The sequence below is a fragment of the Nerophis ophidion genome, linkage group LG19, assembly GCF_033978795.1.
Source record: "Nerophis ophidion isolate RoL-2023_Sa linkage group LG19, RoL_Noph_v1.0, whole genome shotgun sequence".
Classification (NCBI taxonomy): Eukaryota; Metazoa; Chordata; class Actinopteri; order Syngnathiformes; family Syngnathidae; genus Nerophis; species Nerophis ophidion.
This window is the reverse complement of record NC_084629.1, coordinates 7,178,447-7,202,003: the sequence shown is the minus strand read 5'-3', so window position 1 is coordinate 7,202,003 and position 23,557 is coordinate 7,178,447. Positions and strand designations below refer to the sequence as shown.

The following is a 23,557-nucleotide window of genomic DNA, read 5'->3' as shown; positions in this document are numbered from 1 at the left end:
TGCATTGTAAAAAAAATAATGTCATTTTTGGGGGGGAAAAAACACACAAAAAAACGTCCTTTTATGCATGCCTCCAAAATGGTTGTTGCAGTGTAAACAAAACCTTAAAGGGGAACATTATCACCAGACCTATGTAAGCGTCAATATATACCTTGATGTTGCAGAAAAAAATAACATGTTTTTTTAACCGATTTTCGAACTCTAAAAAGGGTGAATTTGGCGATTTCAACGCCTTTCAAAAATCGATTTTTTCAACCGATTTCCGAACTCTAAATGGGTGAATTTTGGCGAATTAGATATGTTTGTTTATCCCTCTCTGAGCGAAGACGTCAGAACGTGACGTCACATCGGTACTCAACGCCATTTTTCCCTACCACATCACACGCAGCGAGTCAAATCAGCTCTGTAATTTTCCGTTTTGTCGACAGTTTTCCGGTACCTTGGAGACATCATGCCTCGTCGGTGTGTTGTCGGAGGGTGTAACAACACGATCAGGGACGGATTCGAGTTGATTTACGTAGAATGTGCATCGATTAGCACGGCATGCTAATTGATGCTAACATGCTATTTAGGCTAGCTGTGTACATATTGCAGCATTATGCCTCATTTGTAGCTATATTTACATCTAGCCTTTCCCTCCATCCACATTTAATGCCAAACAAACAAATACCAGTCGACGGATTTAAGTTGCTCCAGTGTCAAGAGATGCGAAAGTCCCTCGTTTGATTTTTACCGGCGATGCTACGACAGAGATGGCACAGAGATGACAAGACTGTCTAGATATCCTGCGACACTCAAAGCAGATGCATTCCCAACGATAAATTCAACAAAATCACAAAAGGTGAGTGTTGTTGATTTTATTGACTTATGTGCTAAACAGACATATTTAGTCGCGGCATGACTGCCAGCTAATCGATGCTAACATGCTATTTAGGCTACCTGTATGTACATTTGAAACTATATTTACATCCAGCGTTTCCTTCCAACCACATTTAATGCGAAACAAACACTTACCAATCGACAGATTTAAGTTGATCCTGTGTCAATGCGAAAGTCCTGATCGGTTGGTCTGCACATTTTACCGGCGATGCTAAGACAGACATGCATGGCCGAATAGCGTCAATAGCTATTCGCTCAATAGCTTCAGTTTCTTCTTCAATTTCGTTTTCGCTATCTGCCTCCATACTCCAACCATCTGTTTCAATACACGCGTAATCTGTTGAATCGCTTAAGCCGCTGAAATCCGAGTCTGAATCCGAGCTAATGTCGCTATATCTTGCTGTACTATTCGCCATTGTTTGTATTGGAATCGCTATGTGACGTCACAGGGAAATGGACAGTGGCTTAGGCAAATAGCGAAAATCAAGCACTTTAAAGCTTTTTTAAGGGATATTCCGGGAAAGGTAACATTTTGAAAACAACTTCAAAGAATAAAATAAGCCACTGGGAACTGATTTTTATTAGTTTTAACCCTTCTGAAATTGTGATAATGTTACCCTTTAAAATGACAGTTTCTTAATGACTTTTCCGTTTAAAAAAAAATGTTTTGCACAGTATAAGCCAATGTTTTTCAACCCCTGCCTGCCCCATGGACTGCCTCATTCCTCGTATTTCGTTCAACACTTGGGTAACACACACTTCAGTTAAATTCTACACATAGTCTTACACCATACACACTCTTGAGTTTTGTCACACTTCATTTCCTTAGTTTATTAGCTAGTTTTGCCTATTATTCTTATTATATATATTTACTCTATATATAATAAATTATTGAACATTACACTCTCTGGTGTCTGTTTGACGTCATCTCCCCTTAGTCAAAAAATAACAGAGCCTTCCCTAAGCATCAATTCCTTTTCTTAGGGGCACTCACCTTTTGTTTATTTTTGGTTTAAGCATTAGACACCATTTTACCTGCACCCTGCCTCCCGCTGTTTCCGAAATCTATTAGGTACCGGCTGCCACTTACTGATATGGAAGAGTATTACACGGTCACTCTGCCGAGCTCCAGACAGCACCGACACTCAACAACAACACATCATTTGCAGATTATAATTACCGGTTTGCAAAAAATATATTTTCAACCCAAATAGAGGAAATTAGATCATCTCCCACAGCACACCAGACTGTATCTCACGGCACACTAATGTGCCGCGGCACAGTGGTTGCAAAACACTGGTATAAGCAGTCCCCTGAGGCTCTAAAATGAAAATATAATGTAACGACCTGGTCGCATGTTGATGCGGGTTTCCTTCTCCCAGGGATGCAGACGGGCTTCGGACACGGCGTGCAGGTAGGAAAAATGATTTATTAAGAAATAAATCAGGTAGAATAAAGAAAAAAGGCAGACAACTAAAAGAGCTAGCATGGGAGCTAGAAAACAAATAGCCTAGTGTGGAAACTAGCAGGTAGTGAGCAGGAAAACAGAAGTCGTTACTTGTTGTATGAAAAACTAAGAAGCAAGACTGACTGGAGAAGGCAGGCTTAAATAATGACAGTAATCACAAAACAGGTGCACGTCCGGAACAGGCGGCAGGTGAAAATAATGAATAACTATGGTAACCAACTGAGAGGTGCACAAACAGGAACCGAAGTACACTGTAAAAAAAAAAAATCCTATTTTTATGGTTAATTTACTCTCAATTTCTACTGTATTTTTTTTTAAATAGGTTGTTAAACTGTAGAATTGAAGACTATATCTGTAAATAAACGAACCGCCTGTTATTTTAAGTAATATACTAGTAATGACAAAGTATGTATATTTCTATTTTTTTACAGAAAAATACCAAATTAATTATACATACTGCGATGAGGTGGCGACTTGTCCAGGGTGTACCCTGCCTTCCGCCCGATTGTAGCTGAGATAGGCGCCAGCGCCCCCCGCGACCCCGAAAAGGAATAAGCGGTAGAAAATGGATGGATGGATAATTATACATATCATTTTCTGTTTTCTCAAATTACTTTCAAATTCATGTAAAATTACAGTAATTAACTTTCATCAAATATGTAACTTGTTATATAAAAGTCTATGTCCATACTAACAGTTTTATATGTAATTTTAAGGTAAATCTTATTTTTTAAATATTTATGTGTATTTATACATTCAAGTCAAAAAACATATGTAGCCTGTTAAATAAAAGTTTATGCTCATACTAATAATTTAACATTTTTTTTCTCTAATACGACATATGTTGGTGACTGCAAGACATACTTGATCACAGCCAACAGCCACACAGGTCACACTGAGGGTGGCCGTACTAACAACTTTAACACTGTTACAAATATGCGCCACACTGCGGAGCCACATCAAACAAGAATGAAAAACACATTTCAGGAGAACATATTCACCGTAACACAACGTAAACACAAGAGAACAATTACCCAGAATCCCATGTGTTACGATATACACCCCCACCTCCAAACCCCGCCCACCTCAACCAACGCATGGAGGGGGGCGGTGATGTGGGGTGGGCGGGGTTGGGTGGTAGCGGGTGTGTATATTGCATATTGACCCCTGATCCTAACAATTCAGAAAAAAATCTGTAAAATAATGGTATTTTTCTGTAGAACTGCCAGCATTGTCACTTCATTAAAGGTGGTTGATCATACTAATTTGGAAAAAACTCTGTAGAATAAGGGTATTTTTCTGCAGAACTGTTTGCATCGCCACTTTATTAAAGGTGATTAATGGTAAAATTACGATATTTCTCCACAAAACGTTTCATGAAGATTTCTGTAAATATAATGTTTTTGATCATTATTTGGTTTACAATGTTGTACTTTAATTTTATGGTTTTCGTTTGGCAGCCGTAGCTGCCAGTAGATTACCGTTTTTTTTTTTTACAGTGTAGTCAAAAACCAACAGAAAACACAAAAAGACTCAAAAATCTAAATCATAATATGATCCGGGCAGCGGATCATAACATATAAGTCTTATAATGAAGGCAACACATGACGTACGTGTCTATCCATCCATCCATCCATCCATCCATCCATCTTCTTCCGCTTATCCGAGGTCGGGTCGCGGGGGCAACAGCCTAAGCAGGGAAACCCAGACTTCCCTCTCCCCAGCCACTTCGTCTAGCTCTTCCCGGGGGATCCCGAGGCGTTCCCAGGCCAGCCGGGAGACATAGTCTTCCCAACGTGTCCTGGGTCTTCCCCGTGGTCTCCTACCGGTTGGACGTGCCCTAAACACCTCCCTAGGGAGGCGTTCGGGTGGCATCCTGACCAGATGCCCGAACCACCTCATCTGGCTCCTCTCGATGTGGAGGAGCAGCGGCTTTACTTTGAGTTCCTCCCGGATGGCAGAGCTTCTCACCCTATCTCTAAGGGAGAGCCCCGCCACACGGCAGAGGAAACTCATTTCGGCCGCTTGTACCCGTGATCTTATCCTTTCGGTCATGACCCAAAGCTCATGACCATAGGTGAGGATGGGAACGTAGATCGACCGGTAAATTGAGAGCTTTGCCTTCCGGCTCAGCTCCTTCTTCACCACAACGGATCGGTACAACGTCCGCATTGCTGAAGACGCCGCACCGATCCGCCTGTCGATCTCACGATCCACTCTTCCCCCACTCGTGAACAAGACTCCTGGGTACTTGAACTCCTCCACTTGGGGCAGGGTCTCCTCTCCAACCCGGAGTGTTGGAGAGGAGAGTGTCTATATTAGCGATAATAGCCTACTATCAAAATGACTATGTGTCACAGGCTTAAGCAAATTTGACGGATATGTTGCTAATATTTGCTGTGGTCTGGAACAACATTGCACACAACTCTCTGAAATGCAGCCAATATTACATACAGATATTGCGTCATTAGACATGCAAAAACCAGCTCTACATAAAGCTGTTTTTTTTTAGTTTATTTGATTCTTATATTTGGTTGTTTGAACTTTCAAGCCCAGCAAACTAGGAAGGAAGATTCCTTTTCGAACGAGGAGGGGAAAAGCCTCATCGGTTCCGGGGTCGGCACTCGGTCATTGGAGTGTCTCATTTATATTTTTGAGGCGGGCAGGCGGGTCTGGTAGCTGCGCCTTTGTGACTAAATAACATCATTTGCAGCAATTAATTGATCATTATGAGCAAATTAAAGCAGGCAGGTGAACAGCGGGTAGAAAAACTTAACGTTTAGTAGTTGGAAGCCAAAAAAAAAAAAAAAAAAAAACCCAAACAAAATAACAAGCAACCTGGTTTGCCGGGACGTTTGTAACACATAGCCTCAAAGCACCAACACTTATTGCGTCGGCGTCACATAAATGTTGATTGCGGCGTAATTGCTGCAATAACAAGTGGCTCATTCTCTGTGCTTATTTTGTTGGCAACCCGGCGAAGACTTTGCTCGCAGTGACTAATATGGAGATGAACAACATCACTTATCAGTTTGCCGTTAGATTAAATCAGTGTGTTTCTCTGCATCGGGAGACATGAACGTTCATTCATTATTCATCCCTTATCTATAGCCTGCTGCTGATACAGTGCGGGCCGGCCTCGCCGAGCTAACGCCGTGCGGGGAAAGGGTGTGTCGCCCGTCAAATCCCGGGGGTCGACACGTCGGGGATGTGACGACAATTCAGGCTGTGCTAATTATTTTAAAACCTCTTCTCACTCCGGCACTTACCAAAGGCATGCAGTAAAAAAATTTAGTGTGATGTAAGTATACCATCATGAAAAGCACGTTTAATTAAAAAAAAAAAACGTTATGGTCTTAGCTTTACTTATAAATGAAGTCCATGCCAGCTCCTTCTGATCAATCAATGTTTATTTATATAGCCCCAAATCACAAATGTCTCAAAGGACTGCACAAATCATTACGACTACAACATCCTCGGAAGAACCCACAAAAGGGCAAGGAAAACTCACACCCAGTGGGCAGGGAGAATTCACATCCAGTGGGACGCCAGTGACAATGCTGACTATGAGAAACCTTGGAGAGGACCTCAGATGTGGGCAACCCCCCCCCTCTAGGGGACCGAAAGCAATGGATGTCGAGCGGGTCTAACATGATACTGTGAAAGTTCAATCCATAGTGGCTCCAACAGAGCCGCGAGAGTTCAGTTCAAAGCGGATCCAAGACAGCAGCGAGAGTCCCGTCCACAGGAAACCATCTCAAGCGGATCAGCAGTGTAGAAATGTCCCCAACCGATACAGGCGAGCGGTCCCATCCTGGGTCCCGACGAGCGGTCCATCCTGGGTCTCGACTCTGGACAGCCAGTACTTCATCCATGGTCATTGGACCGGACCCCCTCCACAAGGGAGGGGGGGACATAGGAGAAAGAAAAGAAGCGGCAGATCAACTGGTCTAAAAAGGAGGTCTATTTAAAGGCTAGAGTATACAGATGAGTTTTAAGGTGAGACTTAAATGCTTCTACTGAGGTAGCATCTCGAACTGTTACCGGGAGGGCATTCCAGAGTACTGGAGCCCGAACGGAAAACGCTCTATAGCCCGCAGACTTTTTTTGGGCTCTAGGAATCACTAATAAGCCGGAGTCTTTTGAACGCAGATTCCTTGCTGGGACATATGGTACAATACAATCGGCAAGATAGGCTGGAGCTAGACCGTGTAGTATTTTATACGTAAGTAGTAAAACCTTAAAGTCACATCTTAAGTGCACAGGAAGCCAGTGCAGGTGAGCCAGTACAGGCGTAATGTGATCAAACTTTCTTGTTCTTGTCAAAAGTCTAGCAGCTGCATTTTGTACCAACTGTAATCTTTTAATGCTAGACATGGGGAGACCCGAAAATAATACGTTACAGTAATCGAGACGAGACGTAACAAACGCATGGATAATGATCTCGGCGTCTTTAGTGGACAAAATGGAGCAAATTTTAGCGATATTACGGAGATGAAAAAAGGCCGTTTTAGTAACGCTTTTAATGTGTGACTCAAAGGAGAGAGTTGGGTCGAAGATAATACCCAGATTTTTTACACAGTCACCTTGTTTTATTATTTGGTTGTCAAATGTTAAAGTTGTATTATTAAATAGAGGTCGGTGTCTAGCAAGACCGATAATCAGCATTTCCGTTTTTTTGGCATTAAGTTGCAAAAAGTTAGCGGACATCCATTGTTTAATTTCATTAAGACACGCTTCCAACTGACTACAGTCCGGCGTGTTGGTCAGCTTTAGGGGAATGTAGAGTTGGGTGTCATCAGCATAACAGTGAAAGCTAATACCGTATTTGCGTATCAAAAGCATCGATAACTTCTTTATAGAAGTCTTCCTTATCTTTCTTCAATTTTAAAAGTCTCTGTCTCGATGGAGATCTTCCTTCATTACCTCCTGCTTCGATTGAAAGTCCAGTTTAGAAAACTGCTATCAGACCGTTGCTATCAGTTAGCTCGGCTCCTCAAGTGCGGGCGACGACAGAATTATCCTCGGGCAACTCCCCCTCCCCTTCTTTTTCCGTGGGTGATCTCTTTATCCCACCGCTGCCACCATGAAGTGTTATTGTATAAATAATACCCTGGGTATTTAGGACTGGAACATGCTTTATTTCAGCCCGGTTGTTTACATAGCCAGCATAGGAGTGTTACATCCTAAAAGGTCCGTCGTGCATCCGTCCCAGCACATTTCACGTCACTCATTGTCACTTCTTCTGCAGCCGAGTAGTCGCAAGAAGGATCACTAGCGCCCTCTACCACCAGGAGGCGGGAGGTCTTTAATGACTCATATTTGACACACGCAGCTACGGTATATTAATAAAACATAGCTGCTTACTGTACTTTTTAGCATACCGGTATGCAATAGCTTGGACCTTAAATCCTACTGAATAGCTCTTAATCTTCTTCCCTTTATGAGAGTCACTCGTGATGTCACGAGTTTGACCAGGCGGTAATTGAAGGCAGGCGCGTACCATATGCCAGGCGTTAATTCAAGGAAATACGGTATTCTATTTTGTATTTATTATTATTTATTTATTTTTCTTATTCTATTTTCAGCATTGACTACAAATTCTGACGAGCAGCAAAAAAACTGTCTTGAAAGAAGTCTTTAGTCACCTTTACACTCTTAAGTCAAAGTAATGCTAACAGTGTAAGCCAATCAGGGGCCACGATACTGAACAGCACGCCCTGAATGGTTTGGTTTCCTCATGACCAACACCACTGCAGTATTGATATTTTTTCAGTTAATCTCGCATTTATTTCTGCTTGAAAATGCTTAATTTGGGGAAAATATGTTGCAGAATAAGCTTAAATCAGGGGTGTCCAAACTTTTTCCACAGAGGACCGCACACGGAAAAATTTCAGATATTTTTCATTTTCAAACCATAACAAAATAAATGGATTTTTTTTTAATCCTTAGGACTACTGGGGAGCATAGAGGGTCTCAGTCACTAAAATGTTAAAAATAAGTCAAATTATTATTACTATTTTTTATTTAATGCTTACAGTAAATCTCTATATCAAATTGATGTTGATATAAAGTAAAACAAATAAGGTTTTATGCCTTTTCTGTCAAAGACAACTTTGTTTTTTATAGTAAAACTGAAATATGCAGTATTTAGATCGATAGATAGATAGATAGATAGATAGATAGATAGATAAAACTTTATGGATTCCTTTAGGAGAGTTCCTTTATTTAGCAATTAAAGCCCTCAAAGATCAAAAATACAGGAAACCATTGATTTTAATTATTTAATATTTTTGAGTAATCACAGTAAAAAGTTAAATAAAATCCTACTAAATATATTTGATATCCGAAAGGTTCCCCTCATAAAATGATACATTTTGTTGTTTTTTTACTTTTAAAACTAAAATTTCAAGATCAACTTCCGATATATCTGTCGATTTTAAGTTTGAACTATTATTTTGTTTGTTTTTTATGCTCTTTTGTCAAAACTTTGATGTTTTTATATGGCAACCACACAACAATTTCAATATTTGTTCCACATGAAACATTTTAAAGTGATAATTTTTAAGTAATAATTCATTATAGCATGGATTTTTTTTGTCCTTTTTTTCTGAGCAATGAAAAAAAAAGAAAATAAAGACAAAAGGAACCAAAAAACTGCCTGCATGGCAGCTTTATGTCAACATTGCCACTTTTTCTCATTAGATTTCACCTCATTCCACTTTTTTTTAAATGTTTTTTTTTTTTTTTTTGCAATATTATCAATTTTGCAGAACGTGGCCCCCGGGCCGCACTTTGGACACCCCTGGCTTAAATGGTAGTTAAGACCTGCAATAAGGTGGCAAGTTGTCCAGGGTGTACCCCGCCTTCCGCCCGATTGTAGCTGAGATAGGAACCAGCGCCCCACACGGCCCCAAAGGGAATAAGCGGTAGAAAATGGATGGATTATTTTTTTTTTTTGGAGGGGGGGTCATCAAGAGGATGTGAGAAAATGGACAGGACAGGAAAACACTCAAAGGTTTCATTTTGAAAAAAAAAAAAAAAAAAAAGCAATACATAGCCATTAAATATGAAATCCTTGCAGTGCTTTGAAGGTAATTGTTTTTCACTCACTGCTAATTTGCACCAATAAGTGTTCATCTTCTAAATGGAATAATTGTTTTTTTGTTTTTTTTTCCCCTCCGACATTTCTCGTTTCCTTGCATGCAAATGAGGTCATTTTGTGGCAAGGACGGGTCATTATATATGACGCATCTAATAAGGAGTGCAATGAAAAATGAGCAGGAAATGCAAATAGGGAGCTGATTACAATGCCATAAACTCTTAAGAAGGGGGGAAAAAAAAGAGCCAGGATTCAAACTCCAATTTGACCTTGATGCTCAATTTTGGGCTGTAAATTTACCAAATTGGAGAATTATCCACTTGTGTACGATGTGGAAGTGAGAGTCTTTGCTGATGCAACTCACACAACCGTGTTTGTTTTTTTGTTTTTTTTCCTGCTCCTGCATCAGGAAAAAAAAAAAATGCTTCCTCTGCACCACAAGCACATTTTCCCGAAAACACCTACGCAGGTTGTGATGGTTTTGCAGAGAGGGGGGTAAAAAAAATAAAAAAATAAAAAGGCATTCATGAATATTATGAATCACTCACCTGTTGCATTAATCAGCAATGAGGGAACGTATGTAAATAATGAAGTATGATGCACGCATGCTTGGTTTTGTGGCGTATCATCAGTTTTAAGTTTCAGCGACCATTCAAGTTTTTCCTCGGCTGAAGCTTTTCCAGTAAATTTTTTGGTAATTTACCAACTATATTTTGTTACGAATAAATCAGTCCTGTAGGCCAGTGGTCCCCAACCACCGGGTCGCGGCCTGATTGGTACCGGGCCGCAGAAGAATTTTTTATAAAAATAAAAATAAAAAAATACAAAAAAAATTAATAAATTTTTATCAAATCAACATAAAAAAACACAATATACACTTACAATTAGTGCAAAAACCTAAAAAAAACCTCCCTTTTTCATGACAAAAGTGTCCCTTTTTTATGACAAAGAAGAAAAAAAAAAAAAAAACCCAAAAAAAAAGGACCCCCCAACCCTGGGCCGTGGGACGAATTATTAAGCGTTGACCGGTCCGCGGATAGAAAAAGGTTGGGGACCTCTGCTGTAGGCGATATTATTTTGTCTGCATGAGTTTCCAAACTGTTCTACAACTCTTATTTTTTTGTGATAGAGTGATTGGAGCACATACTTGTTGGTCACAAAAAAAAAAAAAAACATTCATGAAGTTTGGTTCTTTTATCAATCAATCAATCAATCAATCAATGTTTATTTATATAGCCCCAAATCACAAATGTCTCAAAGGACTGCACAAATCATTACGACTACAACATCCTCAGAAGAACCCACAAAAGGGCAAGGAAAACTCACACCCAGTGGGCAGGGAGAATTCACATCCAGTGGGACGCCAGTGACAATGCTGACTATGAGAAACCTTGGAGAGGACCTCAGATGTGGGCAACCCCCCCTCTAGGGGACCGAAAGCAATGGATGTCGAGCGGGTCTAACATGATACTGTGAAAGTTCAATCCATAGTGGCTCCAACACAGCCGCGAGAGTTCAGTTCAAAGCGGATCTAAGACAGCAGCGAGAGTCCCGTCCACAGGAAACCATCTCAAGCGGATCAGCAGCGTAGAGATGTCCCCAACCGATACAGGCGAGCGGTCCATCCTGGGTCCTGACGAGCGGTCCATCCTGGGTCTCGACTCTGGACAGCCAGTACTTCATCCATGGTCATCGGACCGGACCCCCTCCACAATATGAATTTATTGTGAGTCTACTGAAAATGTGAGCAAATCTGCTGGGTCAAAAGTATACAAACAGCAATGTTATCATTTCACTGCAATAAGGGGCTTTTGGTTGCCATCCACAAGCTTCTGGTCGAATTTTTGACCACTCCTCTTGACAAAATTGGTGCAGTTCAGTTAAATGTGTTGCTTTTCTGACATGGACTTGTTTCTTCAGCATTGTCCACACATTTAAGTCAGGACTTTGGGAAGGCCATTCTAAAACCTTAATTCTAGCCTGATTTAGCCATTCCTTTTGCCGTGTGTTTGGGGTCATTGTCCTGTTGGAACACCCATCTGTGCCCAAGACCCAACCTCTGGGCTGATGATTTTAGTTTGTCCCCAAGAATTTGGGAGGTAATACTCCTTTTTCATTGTCCCATTTACTCTCTGTAAAGCACCAGTTCCATTGGCAGCAAAACAGGTCCAGAGCATAATACTACCACCACCATGCTTGACGGTAGGTACGGTGTTCCTGGAATTAAAAGCCTCACATTTTCTTTTCCAAACATTTATTGTGGCCAAACAGCTCAATAATTGTTTCATCTGACTTCACATCGACAAAGATAATACCTTCTGGAGGAAAGTTCTGTGGTCAGATGAAACAAAGATTGAACTGCATGGCCATAAAAGAACCACATTTTATGAATGTTTTTTGTGACCATCAAGCATGAGCTCCAATCACTCTATTACAAAAAAAAATAATAATTGTGGAAATTATTGGAAACTCAAGACAGCCATGACATTATGTTCTTTACAAGTGTATGTAAAATTTTGTGGCAAAATGTCAAGACTTGGACTTTGGGATGGTTTGTTTTCCCGAGCAAAAGGAAAGTTGGCACGAGCAAGAAGTAAATAAATAAATGATAAATGGGTTGTACTTGCATAGCACTTTTCTACCTTCAAGGTACTCAAAGCGCTTTGACACTACTTCCACATTTACCCATTCACACACACATTCACACACTGATGGAGGGAGCTGCCATGCAAGGCGCTAACCAGCACCCATCAAGAGCAAGGGTGAAGTGTCTTGCTCAGGACACAACGAACGTGACAAGGTTGGTACTCGGTGGGGATTGAACCAGGGACCAGGGAATGTAAGTGCATATTTATTTCTTTACTAACAAACTACAAACAAAGGAAGCAAACAAAAGGCGTGCACTAGGGCAGAGAACAAACTTGACTAGAAAACAAAACTAGCACTATGGCATAACTATAGACCAAAAAAACTAAACTTAATAACTGTGACATAACAAAACCACAAACGTACGTGGCATGAGCAGGAGGGAAACTATGGGCAGAGTGATTAGCAGTCATGGCATGGCATGAAGGGAATAGGGGTAAAGTCGCCAGGCTGATCACCTGGCAACTACAGGTTTAAACAATGGCCATGATAAGTGCAAACGTGTGAGACATGAGGACAAGGTGAAAATAAATGAGTTGCTATGGTAATAAAACAAACAAGGAAGTGCAGGAACAGGAACTGAACATGACCAAAACAAAACATGATCCTATAGACGTGACAGCAAACAGCTCAATTTTTGTTTCATCTGACATCAAATGGACAAAGATAAGACCTTTTGGAGGAAAGTTCTGTTGTCAGATGAAACAAAAACTGAGTTGTTTGTCCACAATACCCAGGAATATGTTTGGAAAAGAAAAGATGAGGCCTTTAACATGTGGACAATGCTGAAGAAACTTAATCCCAGGAACACCACACCTACCGTCAAGGATGGTGGTGGTAGTATTATGCTCTGGGCCTGTTTTGCTGCCCATGGAACTGGTGCTTTACAGAGAGTAAATGGGACAATAAAAAGGAGAATTACCTCCAAATTCTTCATGACAACTTAAAATCTTCGGTCCGGAGGTTGGGTCTTGGGCGCATTTGGGTGTTCCAACAGGACAATGACCCCAAACACACGTCAAAAATGGTAAAGAAATGGCTAAATCAGGCTAGAAATAATGTTTTTCGAATGGCCTTCCCAAAGTCCTGACTTAAACGTATGGACAATGCTGAAGAAACAAGTCCATGTCAGAAAACCAACACATTCAGCTGAACTGCACCAATTTTGTCAAGAGGAGTGGTCAGAAATTCAACCAGAAGCTTGTGGATGGCTACCAAAAGCGCCTTATTGCAGTGAAACTTGCCAAGGTCTCAGGTTGAAACACTGACGACATATATTAAACAGACAAGAAGCAAGGAATCATGCAGAGACAGAGTTAAATTTTGCTCAATGAGGAGCGATGTTTTGGGCTGTACTGTAGTTACATAACCAAACTATGCTCTAAAATTCAACCAGAAGCTTGTGGATGGCTACTAAAAGCGCCTTGTTGCAATGAAACTTGCCAAGGGACATGTGAGCAAATATTAACATTGCTGTATGTATACTTTTGACACAGCAGATTTGCTCACATTTTCAGTAGACCCATAATAAATTCATTAAAGGACCAAACTTCATGAATGTTTTTTTCTTTGTGACTAACAAGTTTGTGCTCCTATCACTCTATCACAAAAAAATAAGAGTTGTAGAAAATATTGGAAACTCTGTCACGACTTGGACTATGACTTGGAGATAGTTTGTTTTTCCAACGCAAAGGGAAATTTGCATTTTTTTTTATTACTAACAAACTTCAAACCAAGGAAGCAAACAAAAGGCACGCACGAGGGCGGAGAACAAACTTGACGACAAAACAAAAAACTAGCACAAAGGCTATACAATTTAAATATGAACCAAAATACTTGCACTGTGGCATAAAGAGAACCAAAAACCTACTGTGACATGAGCATGAGGGAAACAGCATGGCTTGGCATGAAGGGGTTGAGGAATACGGAAAGTTGCCAGGCCGACTACCTGGTAACTGTGGCTTAAAGGCCGACTGAAACCCACTACTACCGACCACACAATCTGATAGTTTATAAATCAATGATGAAATATTAACATTGCAACACACGCCAATACGGCCTTTTTAGTTTACTAAATTACAATTTTAAATTTCACGCTAAGTGTCCTGTTGAAAACGTCGCAGAATGCTGACGTGTACGCGTGACGTCACGGACTGTTAGGAAATATTAGCGCTGCGCACACACACAGCTAAAAGTCGTCTGCTTTAACCGCATAATTACACAGTATTTTGGACATCTGTGTTGCTGAATCTTTTGCAATTTGTTCAATTAATAATGGAGACGTCAAAGAAGAAAGATGTAGGTGGGAAGCGGTGTATTGCGGCCGCCTTTAGCAAAACAAACACAGCCGGTGTTTTTTTTTTTACATTCCCTAAAGATGACGGTGAAGCTATAATATGGAACAGAGCGGTCAAGCAAACATGGTTCTCTACCGCATGTCAAAGTACAAAGTACAAAGATGGAGTTGGGAAGCTTTAGCCTTTAGCCACACAAACACACTGTCATTCCTTGTTTAAAAATCCCGGAGGTGAAACTTTACTATGGATCAGAGCGGTCAAGCGAACATGGCAGTTTTCGGTGAGAAAATTGTGGTAAAAAGTCGCCACTTACCGGAGATCAGCTGTGCTTGTGCCGTCCGTACAGCTGCCGTCAATTTCCATCAGACACTGGCGTCAACACACCCGTGGATACACCCTTCGACTATCAGGTACTATTAAACTCACTAAAACACTAGCAACACAATAGAATGATAAGGGATTTCCTAGAATTATCCTAGTAAATGTGTCTAAAAACATCTGAATCCGTCCCAATGCAATCATGTTTTTTTTTTTTCTAGTCTTTCGCTATCAATATCCTCAGCCACAAATCTTTCATCCTCGCTCAAATTAATGGGGAAATTGTCGTTTTTTTTGGTCCGAATAGCTCTTTTTGTTGGAGGCTTCTATTAAAAACAATGTGAGGATGTGAGGAGCCATCAACGGGTGACGTCATCGTCTGCGACATCCGGTAAAGGCAGGGCTTTTCTGTTAGCGACCAAAAGTTGCAAACTTTAACGTCGATGTTCTCTACTAAATCCTTTCAGCAAAAATATGGCAATATCGCGAAATGATCAAGTATGACACATAGAATTGACCTACTATCCCCGTTTAAATAAGAAAATGTCATTTCAGTAGGCCTTTAAATAATAGGCTATGGAAATGAACAAACAGGTGTGAGGGCTGAGGACAGGGGTGTGACATGAGGGCCAGGTGAAAATGAATAAGTTGTCATGGTAGCAACACAAACCAGGAGATGCAAAACAGGAACTGAGTGTCCAAAAAACAAAACATAACCAAAACAAACCATGATATCCTGGGCGTGACAAACTCAAGACAGCCATGACATTACGTTCTTTCCAAGTGTATGTAAACTTTTGACCACGACTGTGCACAGAGGTGGGTAGTAACGCGCTACATTTACTCCGTTACATCTAGTTGAGTAACTTTTGGGATAAATTGTACTTCTAAGAGTAGTTTTTATGCAACATACTTTTACTTTTACTTGAGTATATTTATAGAGAAAAAACGCTACTTTTACTCCGCTCCATTTATCTACAATCAGCTCGTTACTCGCTACTTTTTTTTTAATCGATCTGTTAATGTTTGTTTTGGTCTGTCAAACAGACCTTCAAAGTAGGATACGCATGACGTTGGACCAATCAAACAGAGCCAGGCGGTCACATGACTGTCTCACGTTCAACCCGACCTTAACAAGTTGAAAAACTTTTTGGAGTGTTACCATTTAGTGGTCAATTGTACGGAATATGTACTGTACAATCTAATAAGTATCAATCAATCAATCAAAAATGTAAAGGAAAAAAAAAGACACTTTTTATTTCAACCGTACTTCCCGCCAAAAGCCTAAAGACTGATCGCACAGATCCTGTCTTCACAATAAAAGCGCCGCTCCATCGCCCCCTGCGCTAACAAAATAAGAGTCTCTGAAAGCCAGCGCAAACAAGCTAGCAAACTACGGCGTTTGCCGCCAATGTATTTCTTGTAAAGTGTATACGGAAGCTGGACGAATAAGATGCCAAAAATCATTGACTTTCATGTGGTATTAGACAGACAGGAGGAACTTTTTTTCTGCTCCATTTGAAAACGTGGACGTTATCAGCACTACTGATTCCAATCAATGCAAGTCATCAGAATCAGGTAATACACCAACTTATATTCTTGTCTTCATGAAAGATAGGAATCTATGTGTTAAACAGGCATGTATATTCATTAAAACACCTTAGCATAGCTCGGTTAGTAGAGTGGCCGTGCCAGCAACTTGAGGGTTGCAGGTTCGATTCCCGCTTCCGCCATCCTAGTCACTGCTGTTGTGTCCTTTGGCAAGGCACTTTACCCACCTGCTCCCAGTGCCACCCACACTGGTTTAAATGTAACTTAGACATTGGGTTTCACTATGTAAAGTGCTTTGAGTCACTAGAGAAAAGCGCTATATAAATATAATTCACTTCACTTTAACATGTCAACAAAAAACGGCAAAATATATATATATATATATAGGTGTGGGAAAAATCACAAGACTACTTCATCTCTACAGAACTGTTTCATGAGGGGTTCCCTCAATCATCAGGAGATTTTAATGGAAGCATTCACATACAATGGTTTATATAGGGCACAGAGTGGGTGGGTACAGGCAGGCGTAGGGTGTGGTGATTGGCTCATGTGTTACCTAGGAGGTGTTTCTTTTATTACAGTGGTAATAAAAGATGCAACCTATGCTTGAAAATTGTTTATTATATATCATCCACACCTGTCATCCCTCAACAAGCGCGGTGAAATCATTTCAACATGCCGCCACGGACGGAAATACCTCCTAGGTAACACATGAGCCAATCACCACACCCTACGCCTGCCTGTACCCACCCACTCTGTGCTCTATATAAACCATTGTATGTGAATGCTTCCATTAAAATCTCCTGATGATTGAGGGAACCCCTCATGAAACAGTTCTGTAGAGATGAAGTAGTCTTGTGATTTTTCCCACACCTACATATTGCGCTCTACCACGGTATCGAGCACTATTCTCTGGATAATCCAATCAAGACATACATATATATATATATATATATATATATATATATATACACACATATACAATGTGTGTATATATATGAGGTAGATCACCTCGACTTGGTCATTAATTAAGTAATTGATTAACGTTGAAAAACTTATTGGGGTGTTACCATTTATTGGTCAATTGTACGGAATATGTACTGTACTGTGCAATCTAATAATAAAAGTTTCAATCAATCAATCAATCGATCAATCAATCAATCAATCAGTCTACTGAGCCTATGGTGCTGTTAAGTTATTGTGGCTCAATGTGCCTTATTTTTTTTAATTTTAATGTATTATTATTTAATATATATTATTGTTTTAGTTGCTTAAGAGATATTCCTGGCTCTGAATTTGTTCATTGCTATGTTTATGTTTTTGTGCATTATTTGTTGCCGTAATCATTAAACAAACAGGTTACTCATCAGTTACTCAGTACCTGAGTAGTTTTTTCACAACATACTTTTTACTTTTACTCATAGTCATTATTTAAGCCATTTTGTTTCCGTCCTCGTCCTGGCAACTTTACCTTACCTACCGACCTACCCTCATGACCACGCACCTACCTGTCCCTCATCTACCTTCATGCCTTGCCACGCTGTTTGTTATTCGGGCTATACCACGTAAGTTTTGGGTTTGTTTTGTGCCATAGCTTGTATCTTTTGTTCATTTGTATATAGTAATGCCATTGTGCTGTTTTGTTTGAGTATAGTCTAATCTTTCTGTGCGGAGTTTGCATGTTCTCCCCGTGAATGCGTGGGTTCCCTCCGGGTACTCCGGCTTCCTCCCACTTCCAAAGACATGCACCTGGGGATAGGTTGATTGGCAACACCAAATTGGCCCTAGTGTGTGAATGTGAGTGTGAATGTTGTCTGTCTATCTGTGTTGGCCCTGCGATGAGGTGGCGACTTGTCCAGGGTGTACCCTGCCTTCCGCCCGATTGTAGCTGAGATAGGCGCCAGCGCCCCCCGCGACCCCGAAAGGGAATAAGCGGTAGAAAATGGATGGATGGATGGATACTCCTTACTTTTACTTTAGTAATAAATCTCTAAAGTAACAGTACTCTTGAGTACAATTTCTGGCTACTCTACCCACCTCTGACTGTGCATCATTTCCGTTTTTTTTCCCCGAACTCTTCTATGGTCAACGTCTGTCGCTCCGGTAACAAATGTCAAACTGTTTTTTTTTTTTTTGCAGAACAAGACAAATCAGTCCACTGCACCGACGAGTGTCGCGCGCTGGGACACTCTGACAGATGCTGGATGCCAAAGTTACGGATCGGAAGCCAAGCGGACAGTGCCGATAATCGCACCAACCTTTTCATCCCCGTGGGTATGGACGCCATGGTAGAGACAGAGATTTATGGCACCATCAGCCGCGGCGGCCGGAAAGCCCTCAGCACCTTCGGGAAGGAGCAGCGGGACAGCACCATCCTGGTGGCCAACGTCAAGCCGTACTTGAAATCGCAGCGGGCGCCGTGCCCGCCCCTGCAGGAGAGTCCGCCGGCCCCCGGGAGTCCCACTAAGAGCGGGTCGGCCCTGGACTCGGAGGAGCGAGAGGTCAAGGAGGAGAGGGAGGGGGGCTCGGACAGCAGTGCCTACGGCCCGCCGGACGGCCAGTGCTCCCCGCTGCACACCGAGTTGGAGGAGCCCTCCTACCTGACCTGCGAGCTCCGCCCTAAGGCGCTGTCCAGCAGCCTCATTCACAGCTCCGTCATCAGCCAGGAGTGCGGCGGGTCCGAATACGAGACGCCAGACTCGGGGAACTGACACGGCTGACCCCGTCCGTAACCCCCGCCCACACACACACACACACACACACACACACACACACACACACACACATACACACACACTCTCGGCCGACAGGCGTGTGTGTGTAATTAGGGCGGATTGTTTTTCTTTTATTGTTGTATTCTTTGGGGTCCGAACATTGTATAACCAAAAATCATCCGATTTGTGTGTTCCTTTATGTTTTTTGTTTGTTAATTCAGTGACTTGAAGGGATGGGCTTTTCATTATTTTTTGGGAAATAATACGGGAAAAATTAAGTATCGGCATCGCTCGCTGAATGTTCTGAACGCCTGTTTCCATGTCCGTGTCGTATTAAGCTGAAAAACTCGTGCCTGTAGCTCAACGTCCCAAATCATTGATTTTTTTTTCATGTCGTATCTTAAAGGGGGGGGCCTTTGGGATGGTCATTTTTTTCATAACATTGCACATTTTCCAATGCCATCCACTTGGATTTATGTCGCCCATTTAAAGGCCTACTGAAAGGAGATTTTTTTTATTCAAACGGGGATAGCAGCTCCATTCTATGCGTCATACTTGTTAATTTCGCGATATTGCCATATTTTTGCTGAAAGGATTTAGTAGAGAACATCGACGATAAAGTTCGTAACTTTTGGTCGCTAATAAAAAAAAGCCTTGCCTGTACCGGAAGTAGCAGATGATGTGCGTGTGACGTCACGGGTTGTGGAGCTCCTCCCATCTGAACATTGTTTACAATCATGGCCACCAGCAGCTAGAGCAATTCAGACCAAGAAAGTGAAAATTTCCTCTTTAATTTGAGCGAGGATGAAAGATTCGTGGATGAGGATAGTGAAGTGAATTGAATTATATTTATATAGCGCTTTTCTCTAGTGACTCAAAGCGCTTTACATAGTGAAACCCAATATCTAAGTTACATTACAGTGTGGGTGGCACTGGGAGCAGGTGGGTGAAGTGTCTTGCCCAAGGACACAACAGCAGTGACTAGGATGGCAGAAGCGGGAATTGAATCTGCGACCCTCAAGTTGCTGGCACGGCCACTCTACCAACCGAGCTAAACCGCCCCAGTGAGAGTGAAAGACTAGAATAAGAAAAAAAAAAAAAGACGAGGGCAGTAGGAACGATTCAGTTATTAGACACATTTACTAAGATAATTTTGGAAAATCCCTTATCTGCTTATTGTGTTACTAGTGTTTTAGTGAGATTATATAGTCATACCTGAAAGTCGGAAGGATGTGGTGACCGCCAGTGTCTCTGACTGAAGCCACGGAGGAGCCAAGAGTCCACAGCTGCAGGAGGAACGACACAAGCTCCGCTCATGTCGACGGTAAGAGCCGACTTATTACCACAATTTTCTCACCGAAACCTGCCGGTTGACATGTGGTAGAGAACCGAGTTCGCTTGACCGCTCTGTTGCATATTAAAGCTTCACCGTCATCTTTAGGGAATGTAAAAAAAAAAAAAAAACACTAGCTGTGTTTGTTTTGCTAAAGGTGACCGCAATACACCATTTCCCACCTACATCTTTCTTCTTTGATGTCTCCATTATTAATTGAACAAATTGCAAAAGATTCAGCAACACAGATGTCCAGACAACTGTGTAATTATGCGATTGAAGCAGACTACTTATAGCTTGGATCGGGCTGGAAGAATATGTCCGCTACAACCGGTGACGTCACACGCACGTGTCATCATACGCGTCATCATTCCGCGACGTTTTCAACAGGATACTTAGCGGGAAATTTAAAACTGCAATTTAGTAAACTAAAAAGGCCGTATTGGCATGTGTTGCAATGTTAATATTTCATCATTGATATATAAACTATCAGACTGCGTGGTCGGTAGTAGTGGGTTTTAGTAGGCCTTTAACAAACAAAACTAAAATACAGCTCCAATAGGTTCATTGTGTGTTATTTTTATTCAGGCAAGGTATAAGAAATGGAGTTTTATATGCATTCAATTTAAAAAAAATACCTAAGATGTTATAAAATATGGAGTTTTAAAACTATCCATCCAACCATTTTCTACCGCTTATTCCCTTTGGGGTCGCAGGGGCCTATCTCAGCTACAATCTGGCGGAAGGTTGGGTAAACCCTGGACAAGTCGCCACCTTAGAGGTTTTAAAACCATAATTGTATTTATTATACTTTTCTAAAAACTCAAGCACACATTGCACATTTTCCAATGCCATCCACTTGAATTTATATCGCACATTTAACGAACAAAACTAAAATGTCCAGGGTGTACCCTGCCTTCCGCCCGATTGTAGCTGAGATAGGCGCCAGCGCCCCCCGCGAGCCCGAAAGGGAATAAGCGGTAGAAAATGGATGGATGGATGGAACTAAAATACAGCTAAAATACGTTCATTGTGAAATATTTTTTATTCAGGCAAGGTATAATAATTGGAGTTTTAAATGCATACGATAAAATAAAAATGAAGTTTTAGAACCATAATTATATCAATTATACTTTTATAAAAACAAACACACATTGCACATTCTGCGATGAAGTGGCGACTTGTCCAGGGTGTACGCCGCCTTCCGCCCGATTGTAGCTGAGAAAGGCACCAACGCCCCCCCCGCGACCCCAAAGGGAATAAGCGGTAAAATGGATGGATGTGATGGACATTGCACATTTTCCAACGCCATCCGCTTGAAATTATATCACACATTTAACGAACAAAACTAAAATACAGCTACAATACCTTGATTGTGAAATATTTTTATTCAGGCATGGTATCAAAATTGGAGTTTTATATCCATACAATACAAAATAAGAAACTTTAGATGAGGGGTCCCCAAACTACGGACCGCGGGCCGGATTCGGCCCTCCAGCGTCCAAAATCCGGCCCACGTGAAGTCCCAAGTTAAAATATTTGAATTTAAAATTTTAATTTTTTTTTAAATCAGCCCTTTCTAATCCATTTTATACTGCTTGTTACTCTCGGTGTCTCCTAGCCGCCGAGGCAAATCATATTGTTTATAAATGCATTTTCCTATTGATAATGTGACCTCATTGCACTCTGAATATATACACATTATATATATATATATATACATATATATATACACATATATATATATACACACACACATATATATATATATACATATATATACACACATATATATATATATATATACATATATATACATATATATACATATACATACATACATACATATATATATATATATATACATACATACATATATATATATACATACATATATATACATACATATATATATATATATGTGTGTGTGTGTGTGTATGGGTGGTTAAAAAAAAAATCACAAGACTACATCTCTACAGAACTGTTTCATGAGAAGTTCCCTCAATCATCAAGAGATTTCTCCTGATGATTGATATATATATATATATATATATATATATATATTTATATAGTCAAGTTTACTGTTTATCCGTTATATATTGCTCAATACCGGGGTAGAGTGGAATATACTTTTGGTCAGGAAAAAATACAGAGGCTATTTCATCCCTACAAGCCTGTTTCACAGGTTTCCCTGCTCATCAGAAGATTTTATTATTATGCATCTATTTTCTAACGCTTATCCCTTTCGGGGTCGCTGGGGGTGCTGGAGTTATTATAAAATATATTATAAACTATGTTATTATAAAATCTCCTGAAAAGCAGGGAAATCTGCGAAACAGGCTTGTAGGGATGAAATAGCCTCTGTGTTATTTCCTGACCTGATATATATTTTACACCCTGGCCCTCGGCTAAATTTGTTTAACCCAATGTAGCCCCCGAGTCCAAAAGTTTGGGGACCCTGCTTTAAATGTATAAAATATGGAGTTTTAGAAACCTAACTATATTAATTATAATTTTCTAAGAGCTCCAACACACTTTACCGTAAGCAAAATTAATAGAAAAGGCAATGCATACACCTAAAAACAGAAAAAAACTACTCATTGAATAAAATACAAATTTTACAGATAAAACCGATTAAAATCTAAAATTGTAGGTTTAAAGTAAAATGTATTAAAAGGTCAAAAAAATATTAAATCTAAAATGGAAAGATAAAAAATAAACTTATACACTGGAATTAATCAATTTAATAAAAAAATAAAAATACGCATTTAACTAATCAAATTAATAACAAACCACTAATACATGTAAATATATATATAAAAAAATAATTAATTAGGAATTAAAAATAAATAAATAAGACTAAAAATGCCGCATTGACCCAACTATAAAACAAAGATTTATTTTGTTTTTTTGTATACATGCCTAGTGGTTAGAGTGTCCGCCCTGAGATCGGTAGGTTGTGAGTTCAAACCCCGGGCCGAGTCATACCAAAGACTATAAAAATGGGACCCATTACCTCCCTGCTTGGCACTCAGCATCAAGGGTTGGAATTGGGGGTTAAATCACCAAAAAATGATTCCCGGGCGCCACCGCCGCTGCTGCTCACTGCTCCCCTCACCTTCCGGGGGGTGATCAAGGGTGATGGGTCAAATGCAGAGAATAATTTCACCACACCTTGTGTGTGTGTGTGACAATCATTGGTACTTTAACTTTTACATTACATTCTCCTCAATTGTGTTCTAAAATATA

The 23,557-nt window shown here is 40.6% G+C and overlaps 1 protein-coding gene across 1 annotated transcript in view; it reads left to right on the top strand.

The window, feature by feature from the left end:
- The window catches only part of LOC133537915 (protocadherin-17-like), an 82,468-nt gene extending 62,659 nt beyond the window's left edge, over positions 1–19,809 (top strand). Inside the window, exon 4 of the mRNA XM_061879068.1 lies at positions 18,401–19,809. Coding sequence (XP_061735052.1) covers positions 18,401–18,972 — 572 coding nt within the window. The 3' untranslated portion in view covers positions 18,973–19,809. The remainder of the gene's footprint in view (positions 1–18,400) is intronic.
- Positions 19,810–23,557: the final 3,748 nt, after the last annotated feature.